General features: G+C 44.1%; 1 protein-coding gene across 4 annotated transcripts in view; it reads left to right on the plus strand.

Moving 5' to 3' along the window:
* The window catches only part of TMTC1 (transmembrane O-mannosyltransferase targeting cadherins 1), a 186,945-nt gene that overhangs the window by 26,395 nt on the left and 143,409 nt on the right, over positions 1-17,141 (plus strand). For all 4 annotated transcript variants that reach the window (XR_013974987.1, XR_013974988.1, XM_080914968.1 and 1 more), the window contains exons 4-5: positions 2,502-2,678; positions 4,210-4,413. Coding sequence is in view for 2 of the 4 variants with exons in the window: in XM_080914968.1 (XP_080771094.1) it covers positions 2,502-2,678; positions 4,210-4,413 (381 nt within the window). In the remaining 2 variants the exon portion in view is untranslated. The remainder of the gene's footprint in view (positions 1-2,501; positions 2,679-4,209; positions 4,414-17,141) is intronic.

The raw sequence follows: 17,141 nt of genomic DNA on the forward strand, positions 1-17,141 counted from the left end.
TGTGTGTGTGTGTGTGTGTGTGTGTGTGTGTGTGTGTGTGTGTGTATGTGTGTGTATTTCCACTTGCCCAGTTCCAGGATTACAGACATGGTGTTCACTTTTTTTTTAAAATGTGTTTTAGGGATTGAACTTAGGTCTCACACTTGTGTAGAAGGCATATTACCTCCTGAGCATCTCCCTGACCCAGACATCAGCTTTAAAAACCTACCATGCCCTTGCTGGGAATGCAAGTTTCCTTTTTGCTTACCTTTTTCTATTAATTTTACAATAGCCACTCGAAGTTCCATAACAAGGTTGACTAAGGAGTATTGCTTAGTTACTTAACTTGGTAATTAACTGTAGTTTCGAAGTTTAGAACCCTTTTGTCAAAACACAGGAAACCTCTATTACATTTCATCTCTATCCCCAAAGGGAAGGCATTCCAGCAGACCTGTTACATGTCCACAGAGAGAAGAACAAGTTAGTAAAATGTGAGTTTGTACAGAGGACTCAGAGCATCTCCCAAAAGCAAACATGTCATGGAGAGATGCTGGCCGAGAATCCATAAGCTTGGCCTTTGGATCAATTCACTGACCCGTAACTTACAAAACCCACTTACTTAAGACCACTGTTCTAAACCTGTGGTACTTAATTAGCAACAGCTTCCCTTCTTCCTCTATTATAGGAGTTCTTTGGTATACTGTGGCCCAGATATCTGAGAGAACAGCCTAAGGGAGGGATTCTTTATTTTGGCTCAAAGTTTTAGTCATGGTTGGTTGGCCCCATGCATTCAGAAGAGCACAAGAACACTTGCCCATGAATACAAACCCAACAGAAGAGAAAGGGAGCAGTTTTCAGGTCCAGAGCATGAGATGGACCTCCAGGACACACCCTCCACCTCACTTCCTCCAAACAAGGCTCACCTTCCTCCGTTCCTTCATTTTCCACTGGCACTGGGTAGATAGAGAGGATGCCCTGCAGTACACAGGACAGGAACAACAGAGTTCTCCGGCAGGGAAATGCTAGTCCAGTATTCATCTTCAGGCCCAAGCCTGATCCTGTGTATCCCATTCATAATTGTACACATACAGTTATGAAGTATCAAAACGTGAGCTCAGATTTAATGTTTCCTTTTTTGCTCTGGTCTTGGACTAGAATCAATCTATTGATTAGTTTAAATTTTTCTGTTTGTATCTAAATGTGCTCCCATCTGCGTGGCTATGAGCCAGATCATCACAGCTTGGTTGTGTGTGCCCTGCTCACCTTTGGAAATTTATGTTCTAGGCCAAGCCCATACAAATATGTGTATTAGTTTTAGCATGTAATTCTAATTGTTACAATATGTGACACATAGGAGGGGCTATCACAATATAGAAAGAATATTGTCCCCCACTTCAAGGGAGAGGAAGCTAGTGGCTGTGCACTTACATGAGGAAATAGTAATGTTTTCTTGAAGTAGTTCTATTTTATTATTTGGAACGCAACACTGTAGGAAACTGTGAAAAAAATAAATAAAGATTTCCAGGCTTGAAAGATGGCTCAGTAGTTAAGAGCATATAGTTCTCTGGCAGAGGGCCTGAGTTGGTTCCCAGAACCCATATTAGGTAGCTCCCGACTGCTACCTAATTCCTGCTTCAGAGGATCCAATGGCCTCTTGTGGCCTCTATAGGCAACTACATTCATGTGTGTGCATAACCACACACACACACACACACACACACACACACACACACACAATTAATTAAAAAGGTTGCCCAATACATGTACATTGAAAATAAATTCAAATAAACAGAAAAAGAAAAAGAAAAGAAAAAAAAATGTCCAACACCCATTGTTCTATCATAGAGAGAATGCTGTTTATCTCTCCCCTGTTTTGTATGTAGAGTAAACATTCTTTGATCTAATTGTGGTGATGAGCACTTGACATCTGTCACTTCCTACCATGCTGGTCTCCTATTTCTGCAGTACAGTATCCTGTTTGCTAACTGTACATCTGTGGGTTGTACCAGGGAATGCGGCTTCCTACTTCATGTATATGTGTTAGTAGCATGTGTTATTTTCTTGGATATATCCACTTGAACATCCTCCTAGCTACTAAATCTATCCTTATGTAACCGTTTTCAATGGCTTTTTAGTATTCATTCATTACAAACCACATTGTGTCCATTTGCATACCGTAATTTAAGTTCTGAGCTGATATTTTTGGACTCTTTTCCATTTAAACAATATTCTAGAAGATTAAAAAAAAATGTGTGTGTGTGTGTGTCTGAGTTTCTGTGCATACATTTGTGTGCATTCCCAAGGAGTCCTTGAAGAAGGCACAGGCTCCCCTGGAGCTATGGTCACAGGAGGTTCTGAGCTGACATGGGTTCTGGGAAATAAACACCCTTCTTCCAGCAGAGCAGCAGGTCTGAGTATCCTCCATCTTAACAGTTTTAAACAGTTGCATGGTGAATGCTCTTGGAGGGACTGCTCCATAGCAAACCATGTGTTGATAAAGAAATTCCCAACTTGCTTTGCAGGAGCCTGGATCAGGGCTGTGCAGGACAGCGCTTCCCTCCGACAGCTTCTCCCTTCTTCCTGTTGCTCAGTTTGTTTCTGGGGACCTGTGCCATGCTGGTGAAGGAGACAGGTGTCACCGTATTTGGAGTGTGCTTGGTTTATGATCTCTTCTCCCCCTCCCACAAGCAGGACAAGTTGTAAGTCATTTCCAACCTTTGCTGCCATACTAGTTACTTTTGTTTTTATGGTAAACAAATTAACTTGAAGAAGGGAGGGTTCATTCTGGCTCATGGTTTATGAGAGTGTCACCTTTGGAATGACCAGCAGCTGTATTAACGGCCAGTCTGCAGTTTGTATGAGTTGTGTGCTGCTGAGGGAATCCTGGCTCACAAAGAAAATCATATTATGAATGGGAAGTATTAACAGTTCATTTCGAGTTTCCAAGCTCTGATGGCTGTTACGCATGAGCCATGAGCTATGTGAACTTGAAGCCTGCCTGCTTGCTCTAGTCCTCTGAGCTGAGAGCCTTTGAGGCTGGCTGGAGCCAGTCTGCTTGCTCTAGTCCTCTGAGCTGAGAGCCTTTGAGGCTGGCTGGAGCCAGTCTGCTTGTTCTTATCCTCTGACTTAAGAGCATTACGAGGTTGGCTGGAGCCAGTCTTGACCGTCTCATTGTGTGCATTCACTCACAGGTCATGTAATTTTTCTAGCTAAAGAGACAGCTTATCAAGTGCCCCGTTTTCTTCTAGCACTGTGAAGATGCACTTGTTTTGCTTCGTGGATTGTGACACTAAGACTGATTAGGGGATATTAGAAGTTCAAGCGTTGGATTTTCTTCCCCAGTCACACCCACCGTTCTTTATAGTTTTACATGTAGTCATTAAGAAAAGAAATGACAGCTGCTGGTACAGCTGTGGATCCAAGGGGGAACTTGTACACTGCTGGTGGAAATGCAAATTAATCTGGACATGTGGAAATCAGTAGGGAGGTCACTCAGAAAAACTGAAGATAAATCTATCATACAACCCAGCTATAGCATTTTTGGATATTTACCTGAAAGACTCCCAAGTCAACATCCCACAGAGATATGCACATGAATCTTTATTGTAGCACTAGTTACAACAGCTAGGTATGGAATCAGCCTAGGTGTCTTTTTAGCAGAGAACTCTATAATGTGAATGTAGTATTTGTATACAATGGAATTCAGCCAAAAAGAAGGAAGAAATGATATAATTTGTAGGAAAATGAATGTAACTGGAGATCATCATACATGGCAAATTAAGATAAAAAGACAATTGTTACATCATGTTTTCTTCTTGTTTGTAGGTTATATAGTTGTGTGTGTGTGTGTGTGTGTGTGTGTGTGTGTGTGTGTGTACATAAGATGTTAAAGGGAGACTGTCCTTTAAGAAGGAGTGAAGATGGAGAGGAAAGGGAGGCTAGAGGGTCTAGGGAATAGGGTTAAAATCCATCATGCACTTATGAGATATCCTCATGAGCCCTAACAGCATGTGCAGTGTCGTGTGTGTGTGTCAGTAAAAAATAAACTGAAAAGAAAAAAGTTGTGGTGCAGTTATGCTTTTGAAAATAGTTATAAATAGCGAAGACAGGGTCTTGGAGATTCCAGATGACATGCTTTCAGGAATCTTGTCGAGGAAGGTAAGGGTGGCAACTTCTGGTTGCAGCCACTTTGTCTGACTTGTTATTTTCTCAATTCTGTGAATGGTTTAGGAGCAATGGGGTGATCTGTCAGCACAGCTCTGGGCAGCCAGGGAACTCACAGCCATCCTCGCAACAAGCCCATCCCCACCGTGAGAGCAGAAAGCAACGCTTCCCACACAAAGACACCTGGGGAAGCTGCCATTCACCATTGCCACCAGAGCCCAAGAGCAGTGGATTCCCCATGTCCCCGAGAGCAGTGTGGTCTCTGCTGAGGTATGAAGCTCCATTCTCCACCATTTTCCTTTCTTGGGTCATACATTGCCTAGTGCTACAGCTCATCTGCAGAGCTAAAGTGTTGAATCAGCTCTTTGGGACAATCTTCCTTCCCTCAAGGGTCTTGGTTATGGGTTGGGGACATTCAAGGTGGGCTGGGAAGTCAGTCTGGGTTGACTGTGGACATCTTGAGGGTGGAAACTTGCTCTGTGTTGTGAGATAAATAAGTGAGTGGGCCATAAGAATGGATTGGACTCAACTGTGGGAAAAGCTTTCAGAACTGGAAATGACACAGGAGGGAGAAAAGATGTTAAATAGAATATTAGGCCTTCTCTTCATTTTTATTTTAAATTTTGTGTGTGAGGTACAGGCCCACATTGTGTGCAATTGAACTATATAAAGGAGAGATAAGAGTCTTATGGTGAAGGACATGATTTATTGAGAAGGTTGATTGAGTGCTTCTGTTTGCTCTAGGATCTGAGAGAAAAGCTGAAAAGATGATATCTTTATTTACATTTTTATTGTTGTTGGAGAGTCTCCTTATATAGCAAAGGTGGGCTTGAGACTCATGAGACAGCTAGGCTGTCCTTGAACATAAGAAGTCAGGTTGCTCTGACCTGGACCTCCCATCTAAACCCATATCCTCTTTGACAGAATTAATGGTTTCTCCCTTCTTCTGAGATGTTTGTAAACTGTGGGACAGATCAAGGGGTTCTTCCATTCTTGCTGGGGAGTGATCTGTTATAAAAATGCCTTGGGCTTGAGAGTTCTTTGTGACAAAAGCCTGTTTTCAGTCACCAGCTTAAGTGAAGGATTCTGATTTGGCCTCATATTCTTGGTGATTTGCAGTTCTCCTGAGTGGACTAAGACAGTCCTGACTCAGCACTCCTGAGTGCTGAGGTTACAGGCATGCGCCCCCACCCAGAAAGACTATAAAATAATTTTAAAAAAATAAGTCAAAATCTTATTTAAAAATACCCTGATGGTATCAGAGTTACAAGGCTCATTTAGCACGAACTGTGTGTTTGGAGACAGTGTGAATTTAGAGTTTTTAGTGTCTTTAATTTCTTTCAAATATGGATTTTTATCAGAAGAACATTTTCTTCTGCAGATGGAGAAGATAAACACAAGGTGGGTTTTTTTTTTTCCTCTTACAGTTTTCTATCCATGAACTGAGAGTGGGTAGGAACAGCAAGCAGGCCCAGTAGTATGTGATACAGCAGAAGTGCCTGAAATGCTCTCCCAGAGTTGGTTGACTTCCTGTTCCATCTTGGGCTGAGCCCAGTGCGCAGTGAATGGCTTGAACAGAGCCTCAGCACTGAAAGCTTCTACCAGACACATCATATACTCAGGAGGCAACACCCCTTGAATTTATGGGCGTGGTTGGTGCTTTGGGAGAAGGTGGCAGCCCCAGCTTAATTCTGCTCTGTCTGATTGGCTTCTGCCTTCCGAGGTCTGTGTCCCCTATGATTTGCAGGCTAAATCAGGTTCTTTCCTGTTTAGCATAGAGACATCAGGCTAGAGTCTGCTTCCAAGTGGAGACATAGGGACATATGTTGAAGGAGAGAGACACAGGGTACAGGCATTTCTGGTTGGCACTCAAACCTGTCACCACACAACAGGCTCTTGGAAGGGGTCTCAGGTCGACTGCTTCTCTAGCAGCTCAGCAGACGCCATCTGGCTACCGGTGTCTGGCTCCTGTGGTTTAGAACATGGCAGCTGTGACTTCCAAGACCACCGACCCACGCTCTCTCCTTTTGCTGAACTTGGAGAGAGATTCTTAGTGTGTTGCAGGCTGTTTGCTGCTCTTTCCTCTGTCGCCTGGCTGATTTCCTCTTTCTCTTTTGCAGTGTAGCCCATGTCACGATTGTAATAAAAAAGCAGTATTAGTTCATCATAATAGTACAAATGCTCGGGAGATATTCTGTGCCAGGTCATAAATCGTGGTTTCAGACCTTCTTTTGGGATTTTGTTGCTTTAACAGTTGCCTGGCATGTGTTTTGATCCAGTGTCATGAGCTGCCTTAATACCAAATGTGGCCAAATCTTAAAGCGACACACATCTTGAAAAGAACAAATATTCTTGATATCATTGAAGGTCAGTTTATCTAATGGTACGAAGACAGAATTGTGAAAGTGCAAATGATTTGGAAATTCACTTACAACGGGGGGGGGGGGGTAAATTGATGGGACCATTGTTTCATCGTTATTAATATCATGGGCACTATAGTACCTGTGGGTAGCAGGCATACTGGAGACACGTGTGAATTACAGCTTGGAGCTGAAATCCTTACCAAAGCCCGTGAGGTAAGCAGCGGACTCTCAGAGCAGTTCACCAGGTCCTGAGTGTCTGGTTTGCCAGGTGTGTGAGTAGCTGGAGTGACTTCAGCTGCTTCCTCCTGTGTACTTGCCCCTGGAGTCAGGGTGGGAAACACATGAGTTAATATGAAATGAGCGTAGAATAACTTTTCATTGTGATTTTCACAAGTGTTAAGATCTCTCTCTCTCACACACACACACACAGAGTGCTTGGAGCCCCTTTCCATTTGCAGCCATCACCTTTTCTTTGCTGTGTTTATGAAGGGAATCTAGTTGTTTAGTCTTGGTTTGACTTATTTATAGTGCTTGGCAACGTCCTTCTTATGAGCTTACAATATGGTACAAGGAAATAGAACATGAGAGACAGACACTTCCATAGCCGTGGTAGGAAGCTGTCCATACTTAGCAGAAGAGTAGACCGTCTGCCGTTGTAGTTGCTAACTGATCCTCCTTAGAGTTTCAAGTGTTCTTGAAACTTTTTTACTTCTGAGACTATTGATTTTTTTTAAAAAAATGTAGCCAAGGCCACCCTTGAACTCTTGATCCTCTTGCCTCAGTCTCCTGAGATCTGGGGTCACAAGCGTTATGATGTCCAGCTTAATTAAAAATTTTGATACATTTTGAGTTGTGGTTGAATGAAATGTTATGCCAACGGATAAATCATAAGGGAAACGCAGTAGCAAAGACTTGATGTGAAGGGTTTTTAAACAGATGACCCAATCACCTCAGGAAGATGTGCTTTATGGTGTGGATTTATCAATGTTTCCTGTTGTTCACATTGCTCAAACCACAGTCTTCATTCTCTCTATAAGCTGGGGTTACACACTGGTTTTGAAATTACCCCAAGTTATTGACTTCACAGATTTGCCTTTAATGGTTCAGCCTACGTAAGTATCGCTAAACTGATTAAAAGGAACATAAGTACCAATTTTTAGGGGATAAGGGCAATTAATATAGCATAAAGAAAAAAAATGGAAACAGCCAGCCAGAGTTTTACAGAAATAAGGACGAATGATTGTGGTAGAAGGACCAGTGTTTTGGTTTTGAGTGGTGCAGAATGTGCTGTCACCGACAGTTAAACCTTCACAATAGATTTTTTGATACTTTGTATCATGAAGATGAAAAGCTTTGATTGGCAAAGATGGACAGGGTGGGGAAGGGGGGAACTGTGGTTTCCCCTGTCCTTTCAGGACACCCAGATGGGATGCCTGTATCCAGACATTCACAAGTGATGGCAGTGGGCAGCTCAGAACACAATGTCTGGAATGTGAACCCTCCTGACTGCCTGCCTGGATTGTTATGAAAGTCAGGAACACCAGTGAGGAGTGTTTGGATAGTGTTTTGTTTCGCCTTTTGTTCTTGGAAGAACTAGTTATTTCCAGATCTTCCTGGAGCTGTAGCTAAGAAAGGAGAGGCAGTATGTACTTCCCTTACGAATATGAGACACCACACCTGGTCCCATACTAAATTTTAGTTTACTTAATTGGCTGTGCACATGTGCTCCACGGTCTGCACGTGGAGGACAGACGACAGCTTTAGGAGCCCGTTCCCTCTACCATGTCTGTTATGTGTTCTATCTTGATTTTCCTTACATTGAAAAGATACAGGGAGGCCGTGGTGGGCTGGGCTGTGTGGTTTGCTATTTCCCGGATCTCTCTGGAAGCCTCTAGGTCACTTCCCCCTCCACTCACCATGATACGGAAGCAAGAGGCTGGTGGAGCCTGAGTTCCACAGTGACGCAGACTGCGAGGGGCACTGTGTTTGATTTACCATAGACTCTTATCCCGTCTGAGTCAGTATTGATGGAAAATGTCTACATTAAAAAGATGAACCTTTAAATATTAAATTATACTCCTTCCAGCCCTCCTAATGTCCTTAGATCATCGTCAGGTTACTGACTCACTGGAATAATGCACATTTATTATATGTACACAGACAGCACACTCACCTTAAGGATTATTTACTGGAAAGATTCACATGGGTTTGACATTGACCCTGGTTTCCAGACACAGCGATCACCAGGTCAAGGCATATACTTACTTGTTTTTAACCTTACTAGAGCTTCCTGGTTTATTTTTTAAATAAACAATCTCCTTTGATTGTTTATTTAAATATATAGTTTTACTTTCTACTTCTTGGTATACTTATTATCTATTTTGTGTGTGTGTGTGTGTGTATATATATATATGTTGGGTGTATGCTTTGGCACTCACTCATGTGAGGTCAGACTACAACTGTGGAAAACGGTTTTCTTTTTCCATCATGTGGGTTCTGGGAATTGGACTCAGGTTATCAAGCTTGGCAGCAAGCTCCCTTATTTCCTGAACTTGCCTTGCCATTCCGTCCTTCTTTAAAGACTGATTTTGTTGTTGTTGTTGTTGTTGTTGCTTGAGTATTGCATTCTACTCTCATCCTGTCTTTATAGCTCCCCTCTCAGTTCAATTTAACATATTGACCATGTCCTGATTCGTTCTCAATAAGTAGAGTGGCTAGCCCAGCCTGGGCTAGCTCTAGGAGATCGTGCAAATAAAGGGCTGTGTACTGTCAGCCTGACACAAGCTGGAGTTATCACAGGGAAAGGAGCCTCAGTTGAGGAAATGCCTTCATGAGATCCAGCTGTAAGGCATTTTCTCAACTAGTGATCAGTGGGGAAGGCCCAGTCCATTGTGGGTGGTGCCATCCCTGGGCTGGTAGATCTGGGTTCTATAAGAAAGCAAGCTGAGCAAACCAGGGGAGCAAGCCAGTAAGCAACATCCCTTCATGGCCTTTGTATCAGCTCCTGCTTTCTGACCTGCTTGAGTTCCAGTCCTGACTTCCTTTGGTGATGAACAGCAATGTGGAGGTGTAAGCTGAATAAACCCTTTCCTCCCCAACTTGCTTCTTGGTAATAATGATTTGTGCAGGAATAGGAACCCCAAGACAGGATGGTTTCCCTGTCAGTGGGAAACACAAGGATAGAATTACAGAGTACACTAAAGAGGTCACCTTGCAACACCGGGGGAAGTCTGGCTCTAGCTGAGTCTGTTAGGATGACACAGAGAGCTGGGAGGTGGTGTGGTTCCTCCAGGCCCAAAGCACAGTGTGGGCAGTTCTGGACACAGCGGGGGTCTCCTGAAGAAAGCTGGAGTGATAGGCACCTCGACTGGCAGGGTGCATGCTGAGCAGTGTGCTGTGTAGGCTTGTCTGAATTAGATTTCTCTGTGGAAGACCATGAGCACAAGTCTTTCAGTCTTCAGAATTACCTAATGATAGTTCTAGCCTTTTTTGAAACCGTGATTGAGTTTCGTGTAGCTGTGAAACCTTAATATTTTCAATTAAGGTTGGGTCAAATGTACACAGGTATATATACCAACTACAATGTATGTGTATGTGTATTTTATTTACATGGAAGAATCCTTTGTTTGTCAAGATAAGGATTCTAAAACTCACTGTGTAGCCTAGGCTAGCACCAAAGTTGTAGTGATTCTCCTGCCTTCCTCTCTGAAAAATGTGCTTATTCATTCTTAGAGTTTTGTACTTTTGCAGAATGTTCATATTTTAGAGAAGTTAACAGGAACCTCCTGGCCCTCCATGGTTAGTCTTAAGTCATTCATCACACCCAGATTCACCTGACAGGAAAGCCTTCATTATGGAATGGCCTCCAGAGTGTCTGTTGGGGAATTATCTTGATTTTTTTAATTTATTGATGTAGGAAAACCCAGCTCACTGTGGGCAGCACGTTCTAGGGCAGGGAGCCCTGAACCATATCCGACAGGATAAAGCTAGACACAGACAGTTGGCAGGCAGCATGGGTGTCTCCCTTCCTCGCTGCTTTTGACTGGAGGTGTAGTCGCTCCTAGTCCCTGTCTTGACATGGCTTCAGTGATGGCTTGGGATTGTAAGCCCAATGGTCCCTCTCTTTCTTTATGTTGGTGTTTGTCAGAATATCAGTCACAACTACAGGGGCAGGATGTCATTTGTCTCCACCTGTTCACTGAGTCAACTCCTCTCAATTCATGACTGTCTTCCAAAGAGGACGGATACCAGAACCCATGGGCTGCTAACCCCTTCCTGTTATTCATGCAGTACGCTTAGCTTATCATTATAATTTCTGGTTTCTGCTTAAAACCCTTATTTCTTCTATGACCACTGTGTCTGGGCTGCTGTTATATTTTGGAGCAGACAGTTACTTTCTTAAGTGGCAGAGAAAGCTGCAGAGGTGTCTTTTTTTTTTTTTTTTTTTTTTCTGGTCTGATTGATCAGAAGCTCCATGGTCCAATATCGACTGCCTGTTCCACTGTGATGGAGGAAGTGTGCCAGTGTCAAATGGCAGCTGCTACCTGCTGGGAACTCTCTGTGCTCAAGACTTATTTGACTGAGATCAGTGTCCGACTCTGGCATTTAAAACTTGAGGCTGACGTAGTTGAATGGTCACATAAGGAGTAGTATGCTGTCCTGAAGAGCCCTATGGATATAGTTCCTTACAAAAGTCTCTCTAGGGTTTTCTTCCTAGCTCATATATAGTGGCGGAAAGCCATGGCATATGTATCAGTGTATGGAGCCCAGAGTCACACGAAGAGGTTTAAATGAGATTTCTCATTTGGTAGGAGTAAAATTTACCTGATTTCTAGAGTTCTTCAAGGAAACGACTAGGTGATTATTACAGATGGCAGGGCTTATGTGAAGAATTTAGCAGAAGCCCTTGGCACTGCCCCTTATCTGAAGATGCCTGGCTTCTTCCACAACTGGAGTTTCCAGAGGTCAGGTTGCAGTTAATTACCTCTACTTTTCAATGTATTGGGGGTTTTGATTTGTTATCCATTGTCTTCCTGGCATTGTAGGTAAAAGGAACCAGTAGAAAATGTCTGTCATGTGTTCGACCCCTGCACCGACCGTCACCAAGCCCTTGGATGTAGGTCTCCTTGACACCCTCCTCAAATGAAAGGTGGAGCCTCCTGCCAGATATTCATGTGGTTGTGTCATTCATAAGATCTATGCCTGGTTATTCTTACTTTGATAGATTAGCAGTCAGATGATCAAGGTGCTGGCTGCTTTTGTATCTCAGACCTAATCTCTAGTGTGACTCCGGGAGCCATGTTCCCTAAGTGAACTTGCCTTGGTTTCTCTGCCATTATATGTAAACCAGGAAGAACCCAGGGCCCAGAGACTGTGCGACTTCACAGCAGTGCATGGCTGGAAACTGGGTGGTTTTGGATTTGAACCCACAGCTGTTGGCTTACCTGCCTGGCAGGCTTCTTCAGACTGTAGAAGTTAAACCCATGTATTGTTTTTCTGAAAAAATTTATGAACATCTTGAATACCCACTACTGGAAAAGCAGATATTGATTGTGGGTATTGATCTACTGCCAGTATCTGGCTGCTTTGGGGCCTGAACTGTGGCCCTGGGGGGGGGGGCATTCTTACCTCCTTCATCAGGTGTCAGTGTGCCTAGATCAGGGTGAGTAGGTGAGACTTAAGACCCTTAACCATAAAGCAAAACATTGGGTGGGATGCATTTCATCATTGACTGCTCCTCAGGGCACTGTGAGATGGCCATTCTGGGACACACAGGGCCCAGCCTGTTCTTCCTCACAAGCTTTATGCTAGAAGGTCATGTTGCCCTGCTGTGGAATCTCTCAGGAGTGACATTTCCTGGTGATGGGTTATGGGGCTCAATGCTGTCTCCCTGTGGACCTGGAAGTCTTCCATGTGGACATAAACTGTGCTGCACCATTTGTTTCTAAAGAAAGACAATGGGAATGAGGAAGGCTGCTATTCTGTCTCTGTCTGAGAGACTTAAAATACAGAGGCTGAGAAATAACATCATAGACTTCTGTGTACCTATTTCATTATATTTTCTCCATCTTTTACTTTTTCGAAGGAATGAAGTAGCGGAATACAGAAAGGGTCTGCCTTGTCAGCGTATTGTTCTTGGTCCCTTCGCAGCTCCCGAGGGTGGGAACTGAGTAAGGAAGGTTTCTGTAAGAGCGTTCGGGGACCACCTCTTCCCTGTCAGCAAAGCTTCACCCTCTGGTTAATCTGGCCCCATAGTAGATCTCCACATAAGAAATGGGTCAGAGATGTGTGTGGTTGGAAGAAGAGTGTTTTTCTCGGGATTTTAAGGCTTCATTCAGTTCTCATCTGGTCTTTGAGGCTATGAAGGTCTTGACGGACAGCTTTCTCTGAATCTTCAGTAACCCAGGGAGATCTAATTTTGGGCAACTGTAAACAACACAAGGCTGATTCAGACTTGTTCTTCTCTCCAACTTCCAGTTAGTCACCTCACACACTCAGACAACTGCTGGACAGTGGCCGCCAGTGTTACAATGTCAAAGCCACTGGAGTCTGCAGTGACTCTCAGCAGGACTCACCCACCTTACCAGAGTTCTGACATGAGCAGTCAGCTTTGCCCACGTCTGCTGATGTGAATCCTGCACATTTATTGGCATTCATTAAACACTTGCCAGATGTGAGCATACATACACACAGTCTTAAGACCTTTTTACAAATGCAACTCATGGGATCCTCACATGACTTTGTGATGCTTTGGTGATCTGTACAGAGTCTGTCATGGAGACCCAAGAAAAAAAGGAATACTCCATGAAGACAATCCTCCCTTAGAGACTCTAGAGCAGGATTCCCGCCTTTCTCTGCAAACGCCAGGCTGATTCTGCTGGGACATTATACAGCTTCCCAAAGCATCCCTCATAGGTACAAGAATGGACCTTTTGAGTGGGTGTCATAGGCTGAGTCTCTGTTCCCCTGAACCAGGGCACCTTCACTCTGGGGCTGAATGAAAATTTGTTTGTAATATGACTCAGTGTTTGAAACTCTTAGATATTTTTAGCCTGGAAGAAGCTGGCACTTATAATGGAAGCCAGACACTGTCAGAAAGCAAGCTCAAAACAAAACCAAGAACAACAGCAACAAGAACGAGCTCATTCAAAAGCTCCACAGATTGTGGGAGAGCCCCAGAGCCCCAAGGCTCTCCTTCATTACAAAGAACTTGTTTCTCTTGGAAATGCTTCCTGTCCTGACTTCTGTTCTGCAAAGCAAAACAAGAAAACAAAAGCTCCAGTTAGGAAGACTAAAGAGGAATGTAAAAACCTGTGGTCCATAACCACCCTGTAACAAAGGCCTTGGAAAGTGTGTACTGGCTGGTTTTGTGTGTCAACTTGACACAAGCTGAAGTTATCACAGGGAAAGGAGCCTCAGTTGAGGAAATGCCTCCATGAGATTCAGCTGTAAGGCATTTTCTCAACTAGTGATCAAGCGGGGAGGGTCCAGACCATTGTGGGTGGAGCCATCCCTGGCCCGGCCCATTGTGGGTGGAGCCATCCCTGGGCTGGTAGACCTGGGTTCTATAAGAAAGCAGGCTGAGCAAGCCAGGGGAAGCAAGCCAGTAAGCAACATCCCTCCATGGCCTCTGCATCAGCTCCTGCTTCCTGACCTGTTTGAGTTCCAGTCCTGACTCTCTTTGGTGATGAACAGCAATGTGGAAGTGTAAGCTGAATAAACCCTTTCCTCCCCAACTTGCTTCTTTGTCATGATGCTTCATGCAGGAATAGAAACTCTGACTAAGACAGGATTTATATCAAACATGGCATATATGTTTGAGTGTATGTGATTTATTATATAACATATGCATGTGTTTGAGAGTGCACATGTTACTCTCAGAAGTCATCGCTGGTGCCATTCTTCAAGAGATGTCATGTTGTTTACCAAATCTTTCACTGGTCTGGAACTCAGTTAGGCTCGGGTGGTTTGGCTGGAGAGCCCCAGAGATCCTCCTGTTTTTGCCCCCTCAGCATTGGGACTGTAAGTCTGCCACCATGCCTGGCTTTTATATGTAGGTTCTGGAGTTTGAACTCAGGACCCCACACAGGCACCACAACTACTTCACCAACTGAACTGTCTCCCTGGCCACAGGTGGTATGTTCTGAAAGTCTTCTCCCGGGTGTTTTCACGGCCTTGTCGGTCGTTCTGTGGAACTGCCAGGTTAACCTGTGACCACTGGGCTTATCTGCACGGACCACCCACCTGTGTGCTACAGCAGCTCAGAGGACATGCCAAGTGTCAGAAATACAGGAAGAAAGATGGCCTGGGTCGAAGCAGAGGTTAGGAGTCATCCATGTGAAAATGCTTGTATCTCCTGAAGCCTGCTGGAAAGAATCAGAGCATGTAGATTCTTCAGGTTAGTAAAGACAGGCCATCTCCTAGAGAGAGACTGACACAGCAGGGTGTTCCAGCAGAAATAGTCTCTGTGGACATCATATTTGTGTTTTCCTGAAGGTTAACAGAAATAGAGAAATTTACAGAGACAAAAAAAAAAAAAAAAAAAAAAAAAAAAAACCCACCATTTTCACTAGTCCATGTGTTAGAGTGCATATGCTCATGTGTGTGTAGCTTGTTCATGGGTGTGCATGTTGGGCTGTGTACATGTGTGTATATGGAGGCCAGAGGTCAACCTCAGCTGTCTTTCCTCAGGTGCTGACATCTTGGTTTTGTTGATAGTCTCTCTGGCCTGGGACTTGTCAAGAATGCTTGCCTAGCTATCAGTGAGCTCCAGAGACCCTTCTGTCTCTGCCTCCCGTGCTCTAGGACTAAAAGCACAGAACAGCATAATTGGCTTTATAGAGGGACTCGGGTGTGAATAGCAAGCACTTTAATGACTGAGCCATCAGACTCATAGTTTAATGAACGACCTTTGTGGGCTTATCAAGAGAGTAAATACCACAGCTTGGTTTTCAGGACACTTTCTGTCCTGGAACACAGAGCACTGTGCTGTGGAAGGCACAGAGGCCATTCTCCCAAGCTAGTGTTAGGTGTAAGTCTTCAAAGGAAAACAAGTAAACAACTCCAGTGCGTTAGTGTGCTGCAGAAACTGTCACGAGGGAAAAAAAAGCCATGGGTTGTCAAAATGAAGGGTGGAAAGTTCCCAGACAGTGTAGCATGCTGTGTGCAGAGAATTATTGATGGCATAGAAACTGAGAGGGAAGAGGAGAATCGGGAAGAGGCTCAATAGAAAGTCACGCTCACTGTGGGGTGAAAAGCTATCCTGACCGCAAACTGTGTCCAGAAGGAGGTGAGATATACCCAGAGGATGGAAATTATTAGTTTGACTCTGGAAGAAGACATGTTGTGTAGAGTTGCAGTGACTCAGCCACACAGTGTGGCCTCCCTGTGCCACAGGAATAGCTTTTGGTTTGTGCTAAGCCTTGTGATGAGAGGTTGGTAGCTTAATGCTTTAATACTTGCTCAAGACGGATTCGGTAATGGTCAACAGTTTATGAATGAAGGCATTGAGCCTGGAAACAGTAAGGGCCATGGTTAGGATGGAATCTTGTTCTACAGAGCCTTTGTGTGCATGTGTGTGCATATGTGTCTCTGTGTATGCATGTGTGTCTATGTGCGCATGCATGCATGCATGCGTGTGCACACACCCATGGATGGTTTGTTTTCAGGCTCAGCTTTCCCCTTTGTGTCCCTGGTCCTGCATGCTGTGAGAGTTTGCACCAGCCCGGTGGCTGCCCACTGAAATGTGCCTACATTCCTGATATCCTGGTTTCTTTTCTCATCTGTCTTGGTACCAACACCTTGGCCACTCTCAATAATCCTTTTCATTTGAAGACCTTTAACCCTGCCCACCCCAGTCTCAAATTTGAAAGAGACCCCAGAGATGTGCCTGACAAGCTTGTCAGGGAAGTTCTTTGCCACCGAGCCACAGCCCTACCCTGTGAATGCTTTTGCCTAAGCACCAACACAGTTTGGTTTCCCTTCCTTCTAAGGCACATTGCATCATGAGCGGTCCTTGCCCGCTATGTTTGTAGCCTGTAATATGTGTACCCTTTAGCATCTTTAGTGTATCCCTTAATGACATGCTGTATAATTTGCATTTTATATTCAATTGATTGACTCCAGGAAGGGAATATTCTGATCAAAAGGTGTAACCACAATCCATATCCCAGTTTATGGAAATTGCAATAAAGTTGCCCAAATGTTGTAACAGAGAAAAAAGGAAGTAGCACAAGAAAATAAGAGCTAAGGAAAATGATATAGTAAGAGAAAGAGTATTCTGAAACCACTTGGGATGTGAACATTTCAGAAGAATTGGATTACTTGTGTCAGAAATCTTTAACCCTATAACAGAGGCTTTAACTAACTACAGTGGCAACATGTGTAAAGCAGGCTGTACCACAGTGTGGATGTAGAGCAGGCTGTACCACAGTGTGGATGTAGAGCAGGCTGTACCTCATTGTGGATGTAGAGCAGGCTGTACCACAGTGTGGATATAGAGCAGGCTGTACCACAGTGTGGATGTAGAGCAGGCTGTACCACAGTGTGGATGTAGAGCAGGCTGTACCTCATTGTGGATGTAGAGCAGGCTGTACCACAGTGTGGATGTAGAGCAGGCTGTACCACAGTGTGGAT

The sequence above is a fragment of the Micromys minutus genome, assembly GCF_963924665.1.
Source record: "Micromys minutus genome assembly, chromosome: 3".
Classification (NCBI taxonomy): Eukaryota; Metazoa; Chordata; class Mammalia; order Rodentia; family Muridae; genus Micromys; species Micromys minutus.